Source organism: Anguilla rostrata, chromosome 2, assembly GCF_018555375.3.
Source record: "Anguilla rostrata isolate EN2019 chromosome 2, ASM1855537v3, whole genome shotgun sequence".
Lineage (NCBI taxonomy): Eukaryota > Metazoa > Chordata > Actinopteri > Anguilliformes > Anguillidae > Anguilla > Anguilla rostrata.
In genome coordinates, this window is record NC_057934.1 from 68442354 (window position 1) to 68460751 (window position 18398).

The 18398-nt window shown below is 41.9% G+C and overlaps 1 protein-coding gene across 1 annotated transcript in view; it reads left to right on the plus strand.

Moving 5' to 3' along the window:
• The window catches only part of LOC135249030 (voltage-dependent calcium channel gamma-5 subunit), a 26080-nt gene extending 21516 nt beyond the window's left edge, over window positions 1-4564 (plus strand). The window contains exons 4-6 of the mRNA XM_064324261.1: window positions 2329-2469; window positions 2690-2835; window positions 4057-4564. Of these exons, the coding sequence (XP_064180331.1) occupies window positions 2329-2469; window positions 2690-2835; window positions 4057-4314 (545 nt within the window). The 3' untranslated portion in view covers window positions 4315-4564. The remainder of the gene's footprint in view (window positions 1-2328; window positions 2470-2689; window positions 2836-4056) is intronic.
• The last annotated feature ends 13834 nt before the right edge of the window (window positions 4565-18398 follow it).

Here is an 18398-nt window from a genome sequence, read left to right on the forward strand (position 1 = left end):
GCTCTAGGAGTTTTAAATAAATAAAAACCTGATGCAGATCATTAATAGTCTAAAGCGGGGATCAGTGAACTCGCGGTCCTTGAGGGCCGAGACCTGCTGGTTTTCCACCCTCCCTTTGCCTGGGAGTCGGGTGTGAAGACAGTCCGGCCAATCAGTAGCACTAATTACCCGGGAGAAAAGAAAACCAGGGCTGGATTTGTATTTGAGGGCCGGAGTTGATGCTCCCTGGTCTGGAGCCTTTCTGTAGACGCTGTGTGTCGCCTGTGCGTGCCCTGCTGGGGGGGGGATGTGGTTATAATGATGGATGGAGGAGAGACGGCGCAGTTTGGAGGTTGGTAACGATCGCGTTATGAGCTGATTCTGCTGCAGCTCAGCGGAGGGTGGTCCAGCGGGCTTAGAGATGAGAGCCAGCCTGCCGGAGCACAGAGCAATCACTGTTCCCCTCAGGTGCACCGAGAGACAGAGAGAGTGTTGCCCAGTCCCTGCAAAGTACCTGTGACTGAGTTCAGCCCACACCTCCTCCTTCCACCCCCACCTGCCAGTCCACACACCTCCTCTTCCCCTTCCACCCCCACCTGCCAGTCCACACACCTCCTCTTCCCTTCCACCCCCACCTGCCAGTCCATACATCCCCCTACACCCCCCTCCCCACCCACCCAAATCAGCATCAGCATCAGCATCAGCATCACTGAATAAATATTAGCAGAATAAAAATGAAATTCAGCCCCATGTGAGCGTCAAACCCAAAAACTGAGGTTTGTTGAAATTTATTCTCGTGTCCGCTCAAAGCAACCTTTACGTGGTTAAGGTGACAGCAAAACCTCAACGAAACCCCCAGCCACAGATCTGGTCTTCTGTGAAATCCCCTGCATTTCTAATGGAAGTATAAATGGGAGCCAGGGGAAAATGAAAGGAAAATTGCTTTCATTTGAGAGGTGGTAAAAATGGCTTGCTGCTCATAATGCACGCAGAGGTCAGCTTAGCCGACAGTTCGCCCCCTCTCTTTATTATTTTTTTTTTGCTTTATTCAAACAGAATAGAGACGCTAACAGATATTGAGCGATCACCGCTCAGGAGGTTGCTGTGGCAGGTGGCCAGACCGAAGCCTTGCGCGCGTGGGGACTTGGCTCGAGAGTCCCGCGGCCTACACCGCACAGAAACGCTGTTCTTTTTACGAAGTTCTTTTTATAGCGCTGGAGAAAGAGGAAAAGAAAAAAAAAAAGAATGGCGGCGTGTGCGACGGTCCGTGCTTTATGTCGAGCGATCGATGCGAGGTCAGGTGTGAGCGAGGCGTGCGTTTGGACTGGTCTGGCGGCGATGGGCAAAAGCATTAAAACGTCACCGTCCAGTCAATCTGTTCTGATCTCACGCCGTCCTCTAATCTCTGAGACACTCTCCCTAAAAAAAAAAAGGAAGTAAATGAAAAATGCACACGTCCCTAAATTCACACAAGCCGCTGACGCATATACCACGCGGACACACGCGCAGTCTCAGAAATGAGATTCCTGCCTCTCGTCAGAGTTTTTTTTTCTGTAAGAGGCCGCCATTTGAAAGGCTGTCAGGGATGTGGATCGAAGCGGGTTTGACGAGAGAAGAGTGCGATTCCACCCGAAGCCCAGAAGCGCCAAACCCGGGCTGACAGCGATCGGCGACGGGCTCGACGGCACGTCGGCACGGAAACGCCGAGATCTGTGGCACGGCGTGATAACAATCTACGGACAGTCGGGTGGGGGGGGGGAAGCAGCAACAAACCCGGCTCCGCAAAACCTCGCGCAATTTTTACAAATTAGACCGATCTCCTTGAAATGGGCTTTGGAAAAATGTAAAAAGCTCGCGATTGCCTCTGTGTTCTGTGCAATAGGGCAGGCAGGCGGGTGGGCGGGTGGGCGGACTGACAGGCAGCAGCGCCAGCAGACAACACAAACATTATTTGTGTGGCCTGTGCTGTCATGGGAGGTGTTTGAGAGGGAAGTGATGGTCTGAGTCTGAGACGGAGCGCCGCCGTTTCGCGACAGGAATCCCTGTGAGACAGTCGCTGTGGGAACGACTTGTTGTTGTTCTTGGGGGAGGGGCGGGGGGGGGGGGGGGAGGAGTGGGGGGTGGGGCATTGCTTTATTGGACCTTGGGAATATATGGCTCATTTGGCGCCGATAGTTCTGGAAAGGGCCTACTGACAAACCTGTCATGTAATTGGAAGAGAATTCAGCAGGATCTGTACCTCTGAGCCGGCTCTAGTTTCCGCTCGTTCTGCTCAAGACCGTGTCTAGCTGTTTTTGTGACCTGGGGTCCGCTCTTTCATCTTCTCTCTCTCTCCCCCCCCCAATCCAGAGATGATCCGCTCGGCCACACCCTTTCCCCTGGTCAGCCTCTTCTTCATGTTCATCGGGTTTGTGCTCAACAACATCGGACACATCCGACCGCACCGCACGATCCTGGCCTTCGTTTCCGGAATCTTCTTCATCCTCTCAGGTAATGCTGTCGCTACTCCGACCAAAACTACCACAGCACTGCTGCAGCCATGAGAGGCTGAATGGCAAACAAGAAGTAATATCCGAGCTTACGATTGGCTGCGTGTACTGTACTGTATATGCGCAAGTTTAAAAGCGTCAAGTAGACGGACTCCGGGGAGCTTGCCCACACTCTCTTTGCCCTCTTAGTAACCTGCCTTTCGTCTCTCGCCTGGCTTTAGGTCTGTCCCTGGTCGTGGGCCTGGTGCTGTACATATCCAGCATCAACGACGAGATGCTGAACAGGACCAAGAACAGCGAGGCCTACTTCAGCTACAAGTACGGCTGGTCTTTCGCCTTCGCCGCCATCTCCTTCCTGCTGACTGAGGTACAGCCCCCTAGCCGTGCTTCTCCTACCTCCCGGGCACCAGGTCCTAGGGTTAGCCTGACTCAAATACTACCGAGTGGTATACTTCCACAGTATGGCTCATGAGTAACTACGACCCTGTAGCTACACCACTGAGGATTAAGCACTCAACATAGTAGTTTATAGTGCACTACTCAAGCATCAGATGCACTGGCTTTAGTGAAGAATTCCACGATGCTTTGCATAAGTGCCTTGGCCTGCACTTTTCTGAAAAGGCACTTTCGCTTTTCAAATTTGTAATTTACCGTACTTCAGAATTTAGCTTTTCATCTGTGTTACATTACATTACATTTTACATTACATTTATTTGGCAGATGCTTTTATCCAAACGCGACGTACAAATGTGCATTTCATTTTGTACAGCTATTTCTAGCCAAGAACACGGTTTAGTTCACACAGTGAACACTATTCTGACCTAGCCTCTGCCAGGCCAACTAGGCAGAAGAACAAGCAGAAAATATTAGGACAAATACAAATTACCAAAAAGTGCTGGGATGGGGGAACATGTAACGAGTGTCATGGGGGGGGCGGGGTGGATTTAGAGTGAAATATACAGAGTGGTGGTAGTTAGCAGTATGTCTGAGAATGATCTCAGACCATGCGAGATGGGTATGAGGAGAGGTCAGAGGGACAAGGATTTGTTCCACCACTGGGAGCAGGGTGAGAACTCTGTGATCCTTACTCAGGTGGGATGGGGGTCAAAGTGACTGCTCTACAGACGGAGGGTCGGGCAGGTGTATAGGACCTTTTCATCTGTGTTCTGCGTGCGCATTAACGTGTGTGTGTGTGCGTGTGTGTGTGTGCGTGTGTGCGTGCGTGTGCGTGTGTGCGTGTGCGCGTGTGTGCGTGTGTGTGCGTGCGTATGCATGCGTGCGTGTGTGTGTGTGCGTGCGTGTGTGTGCATATGCGTGCGTATGCGTGCGTATGCGCGTGCGTGTGTGCGTGCGTGTGTGCGTGTGTGCGTGTGTGTGTGTGTGTCTGCGTGTGTGCGTGCGTGTGTGTGTGTGTGTTTGTGCGTGCGTGCATGTGTGCATGCGTGCATGTGTGTGTGCGTGTGTGTGCCTGCGTGCGCGTGTGCCTGCGTGCGCGTGTGCGTGCGTGCGTGTGTGCGTGCGTGTGTGTGCGTGTGTGTGCCTGCGTGCGTGTGTGCGTGCGTGTGTGCGTATGCGTGCGTCTGCGCAGACGGCGGGCGTGATGTCCGTCTACCTGTTCATGAAGCGCTACACGGCGGAGGAGATGTACCGGCCGCACCCCGGCTTCTACCGCCCCCGCCTGAGCAACTGCTCCGACTACTCGGGCCAGTTCCTGCACCCGGACGCCTGGGTCCGCGGCCGCAGCCCCTCCGACATCTCCAGCGAGGCCTCCCTGCAGATGAACTCCAACTACCCCGCCCTGCTCAAGTGCCCCGAGTACGACCAGATGTCCTCCTCGCCCTGCTGAGCCACCCCCCCCCAGTGCTAACCCCCCCCCACACCTCTCCTCCTCTACAGGCAGGGAGAGACATTAGCAGGGTCTCTGTTAGACCGTGAGCTGTAAAAAAAAAAACAGCAGGAAGTCCTGTGTGTAGGCTAAAGGAGAGGAGTTCTGTTTGGGCTGGCTGTTTTTTAGTTCCGTTGTATTGTATGCTAGGTTTTAGCCGTCGGGTGGTGGCAGTACAACATTCCTAACGCTACGCTTGTATATAAGTTTAGTATCAGTACATACTCTTAAGGAGGGAAGAGAGGCATTTTAAACATTCTTTTCGGCCTATGTATATTTTTTTCTCTCTCTCTCTTCTCACTCTGTGCTCTCATGCTAGGTCTTACTCTGTTGTGGCATCAACATCTCCTCGCTACGTGTATAGTTACTTCCCTCTTCTACTCTCTTTTTCTCCTTGTATCTTCTTCTCTCTCTCTCTCTCTCTCTCTCTCTCCACTACCAGTGTTACAGTTGGTACGTTTTCACATTTCCCTCTTTGTAATTTTATTTCAGTTTATTGTGGGCTGGCAGTTATCAGTTTACTATTCTCAATATTGAAATATTTGTGTGTGATGGAAAATAAGCAGGCTGGAATAGACCACTATGAATCATGCTTGTATGAAGTACATGCCGTCAACTCAATTAAAAAAGTCTACAATCATGCACACAAATACCACAAAACAATAGCAAGAGAGCAAAGAAACCATAATCAGAAACCAGTGTCAGGTGTGTATTTGGCCAGAACAGCCACAAGCTGGCATTTATATTGGTTTCCTCTAGTCTGATGTGGATACCTCTGAAATAGAAATGATCTGAGATCAGTGAAATAAAATGATCTGTTCAGACACAAGCATTTTCCACACCTGCTCTTTGATATTTATAGTATTAACATTTTCTACAGGAGTGTTTAGGCTTAAATTTGAATAAATTTAGTCATACATGTATTGCACCATAATTGCGAGACTTCTTGTTTTAAATTTGCCCAAACAGCACCACAAGCTCTTGTACTCTTGTAGCTCTTGTATCTTCTGGGTAGGCTCCAGTTGGTAATGCAATAGGTAATTATATATTGTGTAGGTGTTCACGTGAATATATAAAGAAACATGTTTCTACAGATGGTGCACAAAAGAGTGTTTATCAGTAATAAATGTTTTACCATATGTTAGCTGACTGTGTGTCAGTTGCAGAAGAGTCTCAATTTTCTGTTTATCCCATTGTATAAAACATCATGGCTTGATCATGCTACTGTGTATGCAGAACACATTTATTTCATTAATTACTCAAATTTAAAATGCTTGGCACCTCGCGGCTTTAAAATAGAGGTGATGTTTTTATTTATTTTCATTGTAAAACAAATAGATGTTATGTTCATATGCAAGGATACTGCATATTCAAGCAGAAGTTTCTTTTAAATGATGTATTTAACAAAAAATTTTTAAAAATTAGTCCGACAAAAAAGACAAAAAAAGGCCACACAGTGCATTTATAAAACAGATTAATTGTGTACAGTATATTGTAGCCCAGTCTCAAAAAAGGATGGCTTTCATCAAAGAGACCAAATCAGTGATAAGTCGATGTAGAATTAAGAACATATTGTGTTTCCCCATTAACTGTTTACCTTTGACTTATCTCTGGTCGATTATGTGGCATTTCCTCTCACAAGCCGGTGATTTATGTTCAGCTTCATTTGTCTGTAGACTTCATCTCTAAATATGTTCTTTTCCACCCATAGAAAATAATGACATGCAGTGCATGTTTGGGAGTTGGATGTGAGTTGCCTTCGGAATGAATTGCATTAAAATTTATAGCAAGGAAGTCACGTGATTGAAAAAATATGTATATAATTTATTGCAGAATGTTGCACCTTTTATTTGACAAAGCGTAGAGAACGTGCTTAGAATAGATACTCATATTTCATGTGTAACTGTTTGTTCTCAGAACGCCAGTCTGTAGAAATGGCTCAGAGTTTCAATCCAAATGACAGTGTTCTGCGTATGTGCCAATTTCTACTGTTTGTACTGAGTACAATGCTTTCTGCAACTATGAAACAGAAACAGTCTCGAAATACCTGTTAATTTCACCTCGACTGTCTGTCCACTTCAGCAGTCTTATTTATTAAATTATGAGCACTGCACAGTAAAATGTTAATTTAACTCGAACAGAGTACAAATTAGTCCAAATGGGACCAGATGTACACTATAAGAGTTGATTTAATGCTGAACATTTTACTATGTGTGTGTGTGTGTGTGTGTGCGCGCACGTGCGTGTGTGCGTATTCATGTGTGCGTGTATTTATATATGTGTATTTGTGTGTGTATTTATGTATTTATGTGCGTGTGTTTGTTTGTGTGTGTGTATATACAGCATAATATATATACTAATGTCTCTAGTTGAACTGTAAAATAGATGTTTCTATTAGACATCTATTTTCTTTTGATAATTCGTAAAGCACATACATCCACTTTATTTATTTATTTATTTTGGGCCATGGGACCATATACATTATACTGAGCAATGTTTTGACAATTTTTAGATCGAATGCATATTTTTTTTATTTTTGTTAAAAGGTATAGTTCATGTGTGCTACAGTTTTTTTTCAGACTACTGTTTCTCAGTTGCTAAAGTTTTTGATGGTTTTTTCCAAACGGTAAACTCCTTATAAATTAATGTATACTGTACTTGTAAAAAGATTTGTAATTTTCAGCCATTCCCTACACTGCCATTGTATATTGCATTATATGTCGATTATAATATCTTTTATTTTTGTTCTGTAAACACTGCAATCACACTTTAAGCATACATATGGACATCTCTTCTGTATTTATATCCTCATGCTTATCTCTCGTATTGTCAGGATACTAATTGTATTATTTTGTATGTTTTGTTTAATTTATTAATTGTATTAATTTTAGCTATGTATATACTTAAACACACTACATGTACATATGTTAAAGACAATTTTATATAGGCTTTTAACCATTCTAGACGTCTGACTATTTTGTAACCATTGTAAGCTTATTAGGAATTGAATTAATATATGATCCGTGGAGATAGCTGCTTTGCCTTTTGCAACGCATTTTTCCGAATGTGAGCTTTTGCATACGTCGCAATAATATACAATATTTTAAACAATATTTTAATTTTGGAATTAAATACAGCAGAATTCTGTGTCTTTTTACAAGAGGTCGTTTAAAAAGATGTTAATGTGCCGTATAAACTGTACAATTTTAATGGTAAGAAATAAAGCAACACTGCCGTGTTTGTTAAAATATATTATAACTGATTCGCGGTTTGTTTCTTTTTCAGAAGACGTTACATTATTGCCGGCAGGCATACCTCCATATTTATTAAAAACAAAATTATAGCAGCAGCTCCTACAGCATCTATTAGTCCAGGATTAATGTGTTGCCATGTTGGCCCCCCCTACTGGATCTAAATGGGTGGTACCGCCAGTGCTGCCTGGTAATATATATGGTAAATGCGTTAATAAAAATGTCATACGGCACAGCCAGTTTTTCTAAATTCATGCCACAAATCAAATATTTCATATTAAAAATTTAAAAAAGAAATACAGTTGTCTTGTAAAGATATTTAAACACAGTATGTAGCGGCACTGATGCAGGTGTGGTGGTAAAAAAAAAGAATAAATGTATAAAATATGCAAGAATCATCTGCTGACCATCTATGTCTCTGTGGCACTTATGTTCCTGTACTGGAGGACTATTCAGGTGAGTAAGATATGAAACCTCACTGAATAAATAATTTCAGCCAGGTACCCATATTTACTGTCAACGTACCTGCCAGGGAAGGATCCAGTATCCGCGGAGACACAAGAGGTAGGTATGGTTTAGTAGTTATTTGGCCGTGACACAATATATGGTCATGCCATATACCACACAAAAATATATACACAACTGTAGAATGTGCACAGTTGTGAGCAAATAAAAAGCAATAATTTAAATCTGCCGATCGAAATGCATAGAAAGATGCCACCGGTCGCTTACATTCATTGTAATATGTGATTTGACCATGGCTGCCAAAATTGCGCATGTAACTGAATGTGCCCAATTCCGTGTCAGTAGTGAGAAGCATGCGTCTCCATACATTTTGCACGCATGAGGGTTTATGTGTATGTTCACCACCACAAGGTGGCAGCACTGCTTCAGAACACATCTTAATAGTAAATGCATTTTTAACGATTGTTTACAGTTTTTCTCAATTGCTAACACACTAAAACTGGTTCTTTTAGCAAAAACTCCCAAATTATTACTTCAGTTCTCAGAGGACCAACACATCTCTCAAAACTATAAACACTTTTCACTTGTTTTAACACATGCTGCAAATTGTTAAACTTTTTCTGCAAATCTCTACAAACAAATGCTCTCATGAATCACTGGTTACACACTGTGCTCATGCAACAAACACTTGTAGTCAAAACAGTTAACTCAAGTCATCACAACCTAAACTCAGGTAACACACCTTTCTCTAGGTGCAAACACTTGGCAGCAAAATTGTTTACACACCGGTCACAATCTCTGGATCAGTAAATAGGGCCACAGTTTGCGTCTGTGTGCTTTTGAACAATGGATCCTCAAAATGGACAAGCTGTCCAAAGATCAGGAAGACAAAGGAGACGAAGAGGCAGGAGACAATTTGTCCCAGACGAAATACGTGCCACCTTGACCATGTGCTGGTGCATGGTATGATGATGAGGGAAGCTGGACAGAGAGTTCAGCCAAACTTGAATTGTTTCACAGTGGCATCCATTGTCCATACTTTCAGACAAGAAAACAGGTACTATAATTTACTGTAATGTTACATATTGTATCTGCTGTACTACTGTGAGAGGATATGCTGTCTATGTAATGTTGAAGTGTATTTACAGACTATATGTTCTTTAGATTTTATTGCTGTTTTTGTTTATAGTGCTGCATATACTGAGTTCCTTTTATGAATGCTACTCTCCTTTGAAAATAGTACAATTGTTTGTTCCTTCAACTGTGTTGTGGTTACTGTACAGTACTTTTCACTCAGCATCACTTTTCAGTACTACAGATAAAATATTTGAAAATTTGCACACTCCCTCATTTGTTAGTAGTGTAACATTGCAAAGATCAAAATCTGAAAACCATAAAATAAGTAGAATAACCACGAGAAAATAACTCCTTACACACTGCTATAAAAGGTTTTTGCAGTAGTGCTTTGAATTTATCTCACTGGTGTGTTATGGGTAATTTACATTGTCTGTGTTTTCGATGGCTTGTGTGTGCCATTTGAAGGCAAAGTTCAATTTTGATGGAAGAGTATATGTTTTTGAGAAGATAATTTGAGTTTGGCATGGATGTTTGAGGTTTGTGCTGATTGATGTGTAGTTTTGGGATTGTGTTAATAGTTCTGAGAAAAAGGGGAATTGTTTCATTAAATGTGTCTTAGCAATCAAAAAAAACTATTATTGTTGACTAAGTTTACATTTCTAATATTGATCAGAAGAGGCATCATGATTTATTCATTGTTAATTGACTTTATTGTCTTAATTGTTAATTGACAAATGTGCATGTTAACTGATGTTACACGGGCAAAATCGATTGACTCCAGAAATAAGTATACCAAATTATAACATCTGGTTGCAATAACTACATGAAAAAAATGGTTAAAGGACATACATAAGCAGCACTGCATTGCAGTATAATCCTATTACCAAAATACAGAATGATGAACAGTACTGTATACAAACTTACAAACAAATAAATGAAATACAATGCGTAAGATGACAAAGTGAGCGATACACTCACTGATAAGGGCGTGTCATTCTTAATTGATTTTCAAAACAAAACAAACTCATACTAATTGCATTTTTAAAAATGTTTTATCCCTCCTGGAAATACGAGCATATGGACAAAGTACTTCAACAGCCCTAAAAGTCCTTCAAGCTCGTCTGATCCAGAATGCTGTGGATTGGGTGTGGCTCATTCTCAAATTGCACAGAACATGCCACTGGGTGAACATTTCCTGGTAACCTAGTGCTATGAAAACTGTCAAACGACATTTTAAGATGTGTTCTTTTTTATGCTTGTGCTGGAGGATAAACACAGACTGCTTTATTCCCAAAATGTGCACAGCATTTAACTACAGATGGAAAAATAAATTTGAAATGATTTGGTTTAGACTTTGTAAAGCCCAGAATTTTTCTTGTTTCCTGTTCCAATTTACTGTCAGTCTAACGGCATGAAAGTAAGCTGGGTTAGAAGGACATTCATCTTGTATTTTGGCTTTTTTTATGTGTACCTCCAGTGTCACAACAAGTTTAGGTAATTTTAAGTCTGATTTCAAAGTAGTTGCCCTCATACCCGGAAAATGTCTAACTCTAAGCTTACCAAAGTTAAGAAAGTATTGCTTCTTGCACAGTAGGATCTTAATTTCAACGAATGCTTTTAATAGAATGCCTAATACTATAAAAAGCATTATCATCCCATAGATGAGCTGAAGTTTAAAACCATTAACCCAGCCAAAACAAAATTAAAAAAAAAAAAAAAAAAAAAAATCTTAATTATATTTTTTAAATTACAGGCTTTTTGTCCAATAGAATTAAAGATTCCCCAAGAGCTAGATTATCTAGATGCATTTTATCCTCATTGGGAAAAACAAGACCAGGTCAAAACCTAGTATATGGCTGGACTGGCCAAACAATGGTGTGACGTCATAACTCGGCCGACCAATGGTGTAACTTCATCACTCACTTGGTCACTCAGTCAGTCACAGACATTCGCGTTTATAGGGCTGGCCCTGCTGTTGTGGTCCAGCCAAAAATACAGTATGCTTTCAGTTACATTGCCATCTAGTGTTTGCAAATAGTAACTTGCAGGTATTTGTGTAAGTACAACACTATTACTTCAGAAAGTTATGTCTTTCACATGCTTCTCCAATATAAAATTGTGATCACTAAAACTTAGTTTCACCTTTACTGGGTTACCAAAGTGGCAGTCCAACAAAGCACATTTCTCTGTTAAATTTTGTGGCAATGACACAATCAAGTACAACCGAATCCTAGTACATAAGTATTTTGCTTGTTGAAAATGAAATGTGTCTGGTTCCATGGCAGGTCTATGTTACTCCTTGTTTAAATATGAATGGGTTATTTAAAACAATCCCTAAACAGTGCTCAAACACTAAACTTGTTTCAGCTGCAGTCCCAGCCTCTGTATGTGGTAACTCAGCTCTTGCTGTTAAATCTCATTGTCAGTAAATATGAAGAAAAAGGAAAGTTTCAGGCTATTCTACTGTACAATAATTTATACTGGATCAGCAAACTGCGAATTTACTCCTGCACCTATTTTGTAGTTGGGGTGCAGTGCACCAATCATTTAATTACATTCATTAGAATTACAGACGTTATCCAGAGCGACTTTTACTTTACATGCATTAATGTATCCATTTACAGCTGATATATACTGAGCAATTCGGTAGTACTGCTAAGGTACATGGCGGTGTTACCGAATCAACTGCCTTTCGGTTACAAGCCCAGTCTACCCACGTGCTACTTCCTCAAATTAAGTTACATAATGAGTGTTTTCCAGTGAGTAAAAAGAGAAGAGACCATTGTTCTTTAGTAAATGAATCACATACATACAGTGTGGATCATTGACATCATAGTCATGTTTGAATTAACATGCACTTAAGTTCCACAGCTTCTGATAAGCCAGGTCAGCACCACTTTCTGGATCAAATGAGGCCTCTGGAATTTTGGGACTTGTAGTTCTATATGTGGTATATATTTATGTTCATTTGAATACATGACTGACATTATGTTTATGTACACTTTATCATTAAAAATACAGATGGTTAGACTGTAAGACTGAAAATGTGCAGTTTTCCTCTGGGCATGTTAACTGCTACGAAAGACAACCATGTGTTTTGCCCATGCAAACTTGTCACTGTAATAATTTGGAGCAAAAGATTCGGTGGATACATAACTTTCATAACAAACAGTTGAATGTGACCACCATTAAAATTCTATCTCAATACGTATGTAATTTGTCTAAAAATTAAATACACTCCACTCTGAAGATGAACCAAGGAACAGCTGACTCCAAAGTAAAAATTGTGGGAAAAAAAAATCCACAGTTGCTGCAGAAGAACCCTCTGGCACTTTCCCCCCCTCATTCTCAGTGGTCACTGCGGTGGTCGGTTTTCTGTGTCGCTTTCACAAAACCTCTGCGTTATGTGAAGCACCGGGCACCCTCCAGCTCTCACCATACGGTCGCGGCTACAGCGTGGAAGATTTAGACGGAGGCTTCACTTCGCCAAATGGCACGCGCATCCCCCCCCCCTCTCCCCCCCACTTGTTGTCGCTGCTGGTGGCGCCCCCGAACCCTGTTAATAACAGTTTGATTTCATGCGAAAGTAGGCTGTTCTCTCTCTCTGTTCACGACGAGCATAAGCGTCGATAATCGTCAGCTTTGTTGCTACGTGTGTTTTTTCAATGACTCCACCACCACCCCCTCTACCAATGGGAGAAATTGGGAGGAACTAAAATAGGAATACAGTGCATGCTGGTGTAACTGCAGTGACATCACACCAGTCTTTGTTATGGTTTAGCGTAGGCATATGCACAACAAAGTTTGCTGTTTGCTTGTTCAAGACTTCAGCACAACAGTAATAGTTTGCTTTTTTGACAAGATGAGAAAAATAAATAATTGAAAAAATTGTGTTCTTAATAGCATAAGCTATTTTTGATCATATATCTCACTGAAATCAATCAGTCTGTAGACGTAGAGTATATGGGAGAGGAATGGAGATGAACTAAACTACAAGAGAAGTCCAAACTTTTATCTATGGGGTTCTTATCCAGTGCGGTGTTGTAGACTCACAGAAAATATCCTTTATGACATGGAGCTGAGCAGAACGACACACAGGAAATGGTTCCTTTCTTCTTCACATAGCAGTGGCTAGGTTTGAGGTTAACTTGACAGTACATGTTTTTCAGCCCTCTTCAGGGAAGAAAGTCACCAACGCACAATGAGAGGAATTCTCCTTGAATTGAAAATGTTTTTAAATATAAATAAATGCCTAGGTGTCCTCAATGGTGGTTAAGACTTTGCTTGGGAACTCTTAATAGGTATCCCCCAGGGCTCAATCCTTGGCCCTCTCCTCTTCTCTCTCTGTACCAAACTGGTCTGTCTTATCATTCCTACACACAACTTTTTTATCCCCTTCTCAGCACTCATCTCAGCTTGCATATAAGGGGTCTCAAGATGGATGACAAATCATTAGCTTAAGCTCAACACGGCTAAACTCAGATACTCTACTTACCAGCTAAGTCTGTGACTTACACAACTTTTCCCACTGCATCCATTTATACAGCTGGATATATACTGAAGCAGTGCCGGTTAAGTACTGTACGTTGCTCAAGGGTACAACAGCCGTGTCCTAGCTGGGAATCGCACCTGTGACTTTTAGGTCACAAGGCCAGCACCTTACCCATTATACTACACATTGCCGCCCAAAAGATCGCCAGACCTTACACACCTGCCAGACACCTCCGTTCTGCTACCTCTGGGCATCTGGCACACATTACATGACTTCCACATTCATTTAACAAAGTGAGGAATCTTCTGCAAGCTGTCACGCAGTATGCAAGGGACAGATTTCCTTGACAAAACCAGGGGAAGCATCAAATATGCATTAGCTGTATGTGAAAGGGACTGAAACACGTGTTTCATTGTTTTCCAAGCAACAATTGCTTCCTGATAGCTGATTTCTATAAGCCTGACGAAAGTATTTCATCGTCTTTTTTTTTTTTTTTTTGCAAATGTGTGGGATTTAATATCTGAGGAATTGCATTACATTACAGGCATTTAGCAGACGCTCTTATCCAGAGCGACTTACACAACTTTTACATAGCATTTTACATTGTATCCATTTATACAGCTGGATATATACTGAAGCAATTCCGGTTAAGTACCTTGCTCAAGGGTACAACGGCAGTGTCCTTACCCAGGAATCGAACCTGCGACCTTTCGGTTACAAGGCCAGTTCCTTACCCACTGTGCTACACTCCGTCATAATAAGGAATAAGGAACATAGATTAAGATACAAGTAAGATATACACAATATTAAATATGGGCTATTTGGTGTACAGCTGGATAATAAGCTGGTTAGGCACAGTTTTAATACTATGACTGCTCAGGGCCTTGGATCCTTTTTGAATGTTTTTTTTGCTTTGCTCAATTTTTTATTTTTTAACAATATACCACATTTTCACTGTATGTTTCCATAACAATCATTTACCATATTTCAAGGAAGTCTCATTACAATTAATCAAAACCAAGATTTTAAAAAATAGCACTACACCATGACGTAAAATATGATTGTAGTTCATTATATTTATGATTGCGCTGTTAAAATTGTTTTGCCTGCAATAACACATTTTTAAAAAGTCTCATTACATAATGCACCAATTTTGTGGAGTTATGTAACTACATCAGTGGAGAATGTTGCCCATTGCCCAGTGTGTACAATTCAGTATAAAGTACAGCTCTCTTATACGATGAGCCCTATTTTTACACAGTCTATGGATAAGCCCTGGGGAGAAGGGGCGAGCACGCGGCAGTTGTGTATCTTCTATCTCACGATTGCTCTAGTGGAGTAAACATCCACAGATGAGTGTCTTTAATTCTTAATTTACGGAGCGATCAGCTGACAGATCCAACAGTCGGTCAGGCATGCGGACGTCCCCCCCCCCCCCCTCCCCCCTCTCCTCCTAGACCCTATGTTTCATCAATCTGCATCTTAGCGTTCCCCACGGGGAATAACTGGAACTAGGTCAAGCAGAAGTTAATAACACTCATCAAATAAACTATCAAGCTTATTACTCAGACCTACACGGGACTGAAATAACAACTCTGGAAAAAGCAGCTGGGAATTCATATACAGGCCATCCCCGTGCATGCAAATAAAATTGCATCATAGATATCAAACGGTGAAAATATCGCAGTAATGCAAGAGGTCACTCCACTGTCAAGTGCTCAACTTGGCAAAAGTGTGTAAAGACTGAGATTGCCAGTGCATCTTAGATATGTCTTAGCATAGTTATTTTATAATATTTTTAATTTTTAAAAAATCCTGCATAGTATGAGTGCTTCTCTGGAGACTTATCAAAGCGACACAAAGGCCGAGCAAATTTCAGTTCATGTATTGGAGTTCATCAACGGTTTGCATAGGAAAAAATTGGTACAAGTTCATAGAGAATGTAACATAAAGGCATATTGCATTGTCCTCCCTGTGGCTGCCTGCACCATCTCTCAAAGCCATGGTTTGTAACACTAATGTACCTATGGAGTTAACAAAACCAAAGAAAAGGGCATATACACGTGCGGTGGGCACCCAACATTAATGGGCAGCACCACTGAGTGAGGAGACCCCTAGAATAAGTAACACCAGCCCACGTGTTCTTCCCTCTGCATTCCTCTGTGTGTGTGTGCGTGTGTGTGTGTGTTTTGTGTCTGTGTGTGTGTGTGTGTGTGTTTGTGTGCCTGTGTGGTTGCCTGTGTGGGTGTGTGTCTGTGTAAGTGGGTGTGTGTGTGTGCCTGTGTATGCGTGTGAGCGTGTGTGATGTGTGTGTGTGCGTGCCCATCTCTGTGGCAGTGGAAGCTGTGGTCTCCTGTGATCCTCAGAGAATGACTAATGAGGAAATATTGGAGATGGTAAGAAATAAAGTGATTGTTTTTCACACCGCTGGGAGGTTTGATTCATAACAGCACCCAATATTCAACTCAGTCATCCAGCAATTACCAGACACCTACACTTCCTATTCTTTCTTTCTGTCTCTCTCTCCCACAAACTCTCTCTCTCTCTCTCTCACACACACACACACACACACAGTTCATTACAGATGAGAGGGGAAAAAAAAAAAAAAAACATTTTAAATTTTGAGCCAGCTGGCCTCGTTAGTTCAGATTGCGGGTTGGATTACATTCACTCAATATCTGTTCTATTCTGCAGCCTCATTATAGGTGACCCCAGCACTGCATGCATGCGTCTTGCTTACTTTGCTGTCATTGTTCTAAATGTCAATGCAACCTGAGTTCAGATCCGCTCGGTTAAGAGCCTGCCACTTATATTAGGCAATTAAACATTGCGGATACGACACCGTTAAACATTAAAAATCATCTTTTGCAATTAAGCATTCACATTACATGCTTTTAATCTAAAACAATAATGCCTGGTATTTCATTATATAAATAAAGCCTTTTTTAAGTATAAAATGTATTAATAAAACTAGTGGCCTCATATGACAAATTATCAGATACCAGTGATGATAGTGACAGAGAGTAGATAGGCCATTGATAGTACAAAGTACAGCCCAACAATATTAGAAGTTTTTCATGTAAAATCTTATAATTAATAATGACCAATCATTATAAAATGAATGTATAGTGTGTGAACGATATGAAAAATAGCTTTGGGATACTATATATTTCTTTGCCCTTGCCAGCCTCCACCACTACTGTCCATTTCATCTTTTGTGAAAGTATTGACCCATGTCCTGAATGCAAGGAAGCATACACATATTTATTAGTCTGTAGTACTACCACTCACCCAAACTCCCAAATTTCCAAAGGATTTATTGAAATGCATTAAATACTCGCCTGACTTTGTTCCCAATTAATTTACCAAAAAGGAATAAAGCTATGGGTAGGGTATCTGGCTTTTCTTAAGATTACTATACAAGCTGAGGTCAATTTCATCATTCTAATTCATGTACTGTATAACACGAATTTGAACTGTAAAATCATTCTAAAACGTAACAATAAAACAACATTTACTGTAAATGAAACACAGTGCAATTTAGATTAATATTAATGCAATTTCCACAGACATTGAGTCAGACACACATACATGCACATAGCAAACACAAACTTGCTTTTTCATAATTGCATAAGAATCAGTATTGCGCATGAACACATACACACTCATATTTGTGGGTGTGTGTGTGCGTGCGTGTGCATGTGTGTGTGTGTGTGCGTGTGTGTGTGTGTGTGTGTGTGCGTGCGTGTGTGTGACTGTGTATGTGTGTGCGTGCTTGTGTGTGTGCGTGTGTGTGCGTGCGTGCGTGCGTGCGTGGGTGTGTGTGTGTTCCCAAAAGGAGTTATTTGAATACTGTGGTTTTTCGGGTCCATATAGAGATGTCTCCAGTGCATATTGAGTGGCTCAAAGAATGAGTATTGATTAGTCTGGGCTGAAGGCAGCTGTTGATCTCATACCACCAGAAAATTCGTTTTCACCATTTGTCTTATTCAAGGTTTTATTTATGCGTGCATTCGTGCATGCATGCCTGCATGTGTGTGTGTGTGTGTGTGTGTGTGTGTGAACTGTTGTACTAGGAATGGACTCTACAAAGCATCCATGGCATATTCTTTCAGAATATAGCTACTCTGAAAGTATTCAGTTGAAGAAAAAAAAGAAATGGGTGGTTCCTGGGTTCTCTTTGGCAATTAGCCGCTCTCCCCCCTGAGGACAGCTCCGATGGCCGATTCCTCCAGATGATTTTCTCTCTGGCTTATCCTCCAGGGGTGGGCTGGGGGGGGGGGGGGTCTGAGCTCAGGTTCCAGCTGAGTACCCTTCTTGGCAGACAGCGGTGACCGCGTGGTAATGCTGGCACTGCTCCAGGACAGCGTAGCTCCACTTTCCACCTCCAAGCCCCTGGCCAATCAGGGGCCTATTGCTTAAGCCCCTGGCCAATGAGAGGCCTATCGCTTTCACACAGGAAACTGAGTCCCGGACTGCGACCCTCCCAAACCCTGTCATTCCCCAAAGGCCTGTCTCACCTTTTCCCTCCCAAAGAGCATCTCAGATAAGGAAGAGTAAAGTTTCACTGAGAGGATCAATGAAAAGTTCCAAATATAACTGAATGTAATATTGACCAGGACAGAAAGCAGACCCCCCCCCCCCTCCACGTGGCAACCCCTTTTCGTGTTTTTTAAATTTAAATCAAGCTGTTCCAAGCATGTTTAAGAAAGCCCTGTCATGACATGTTCAGTTTGTGTTTCTTATATTTAAGCACTTCT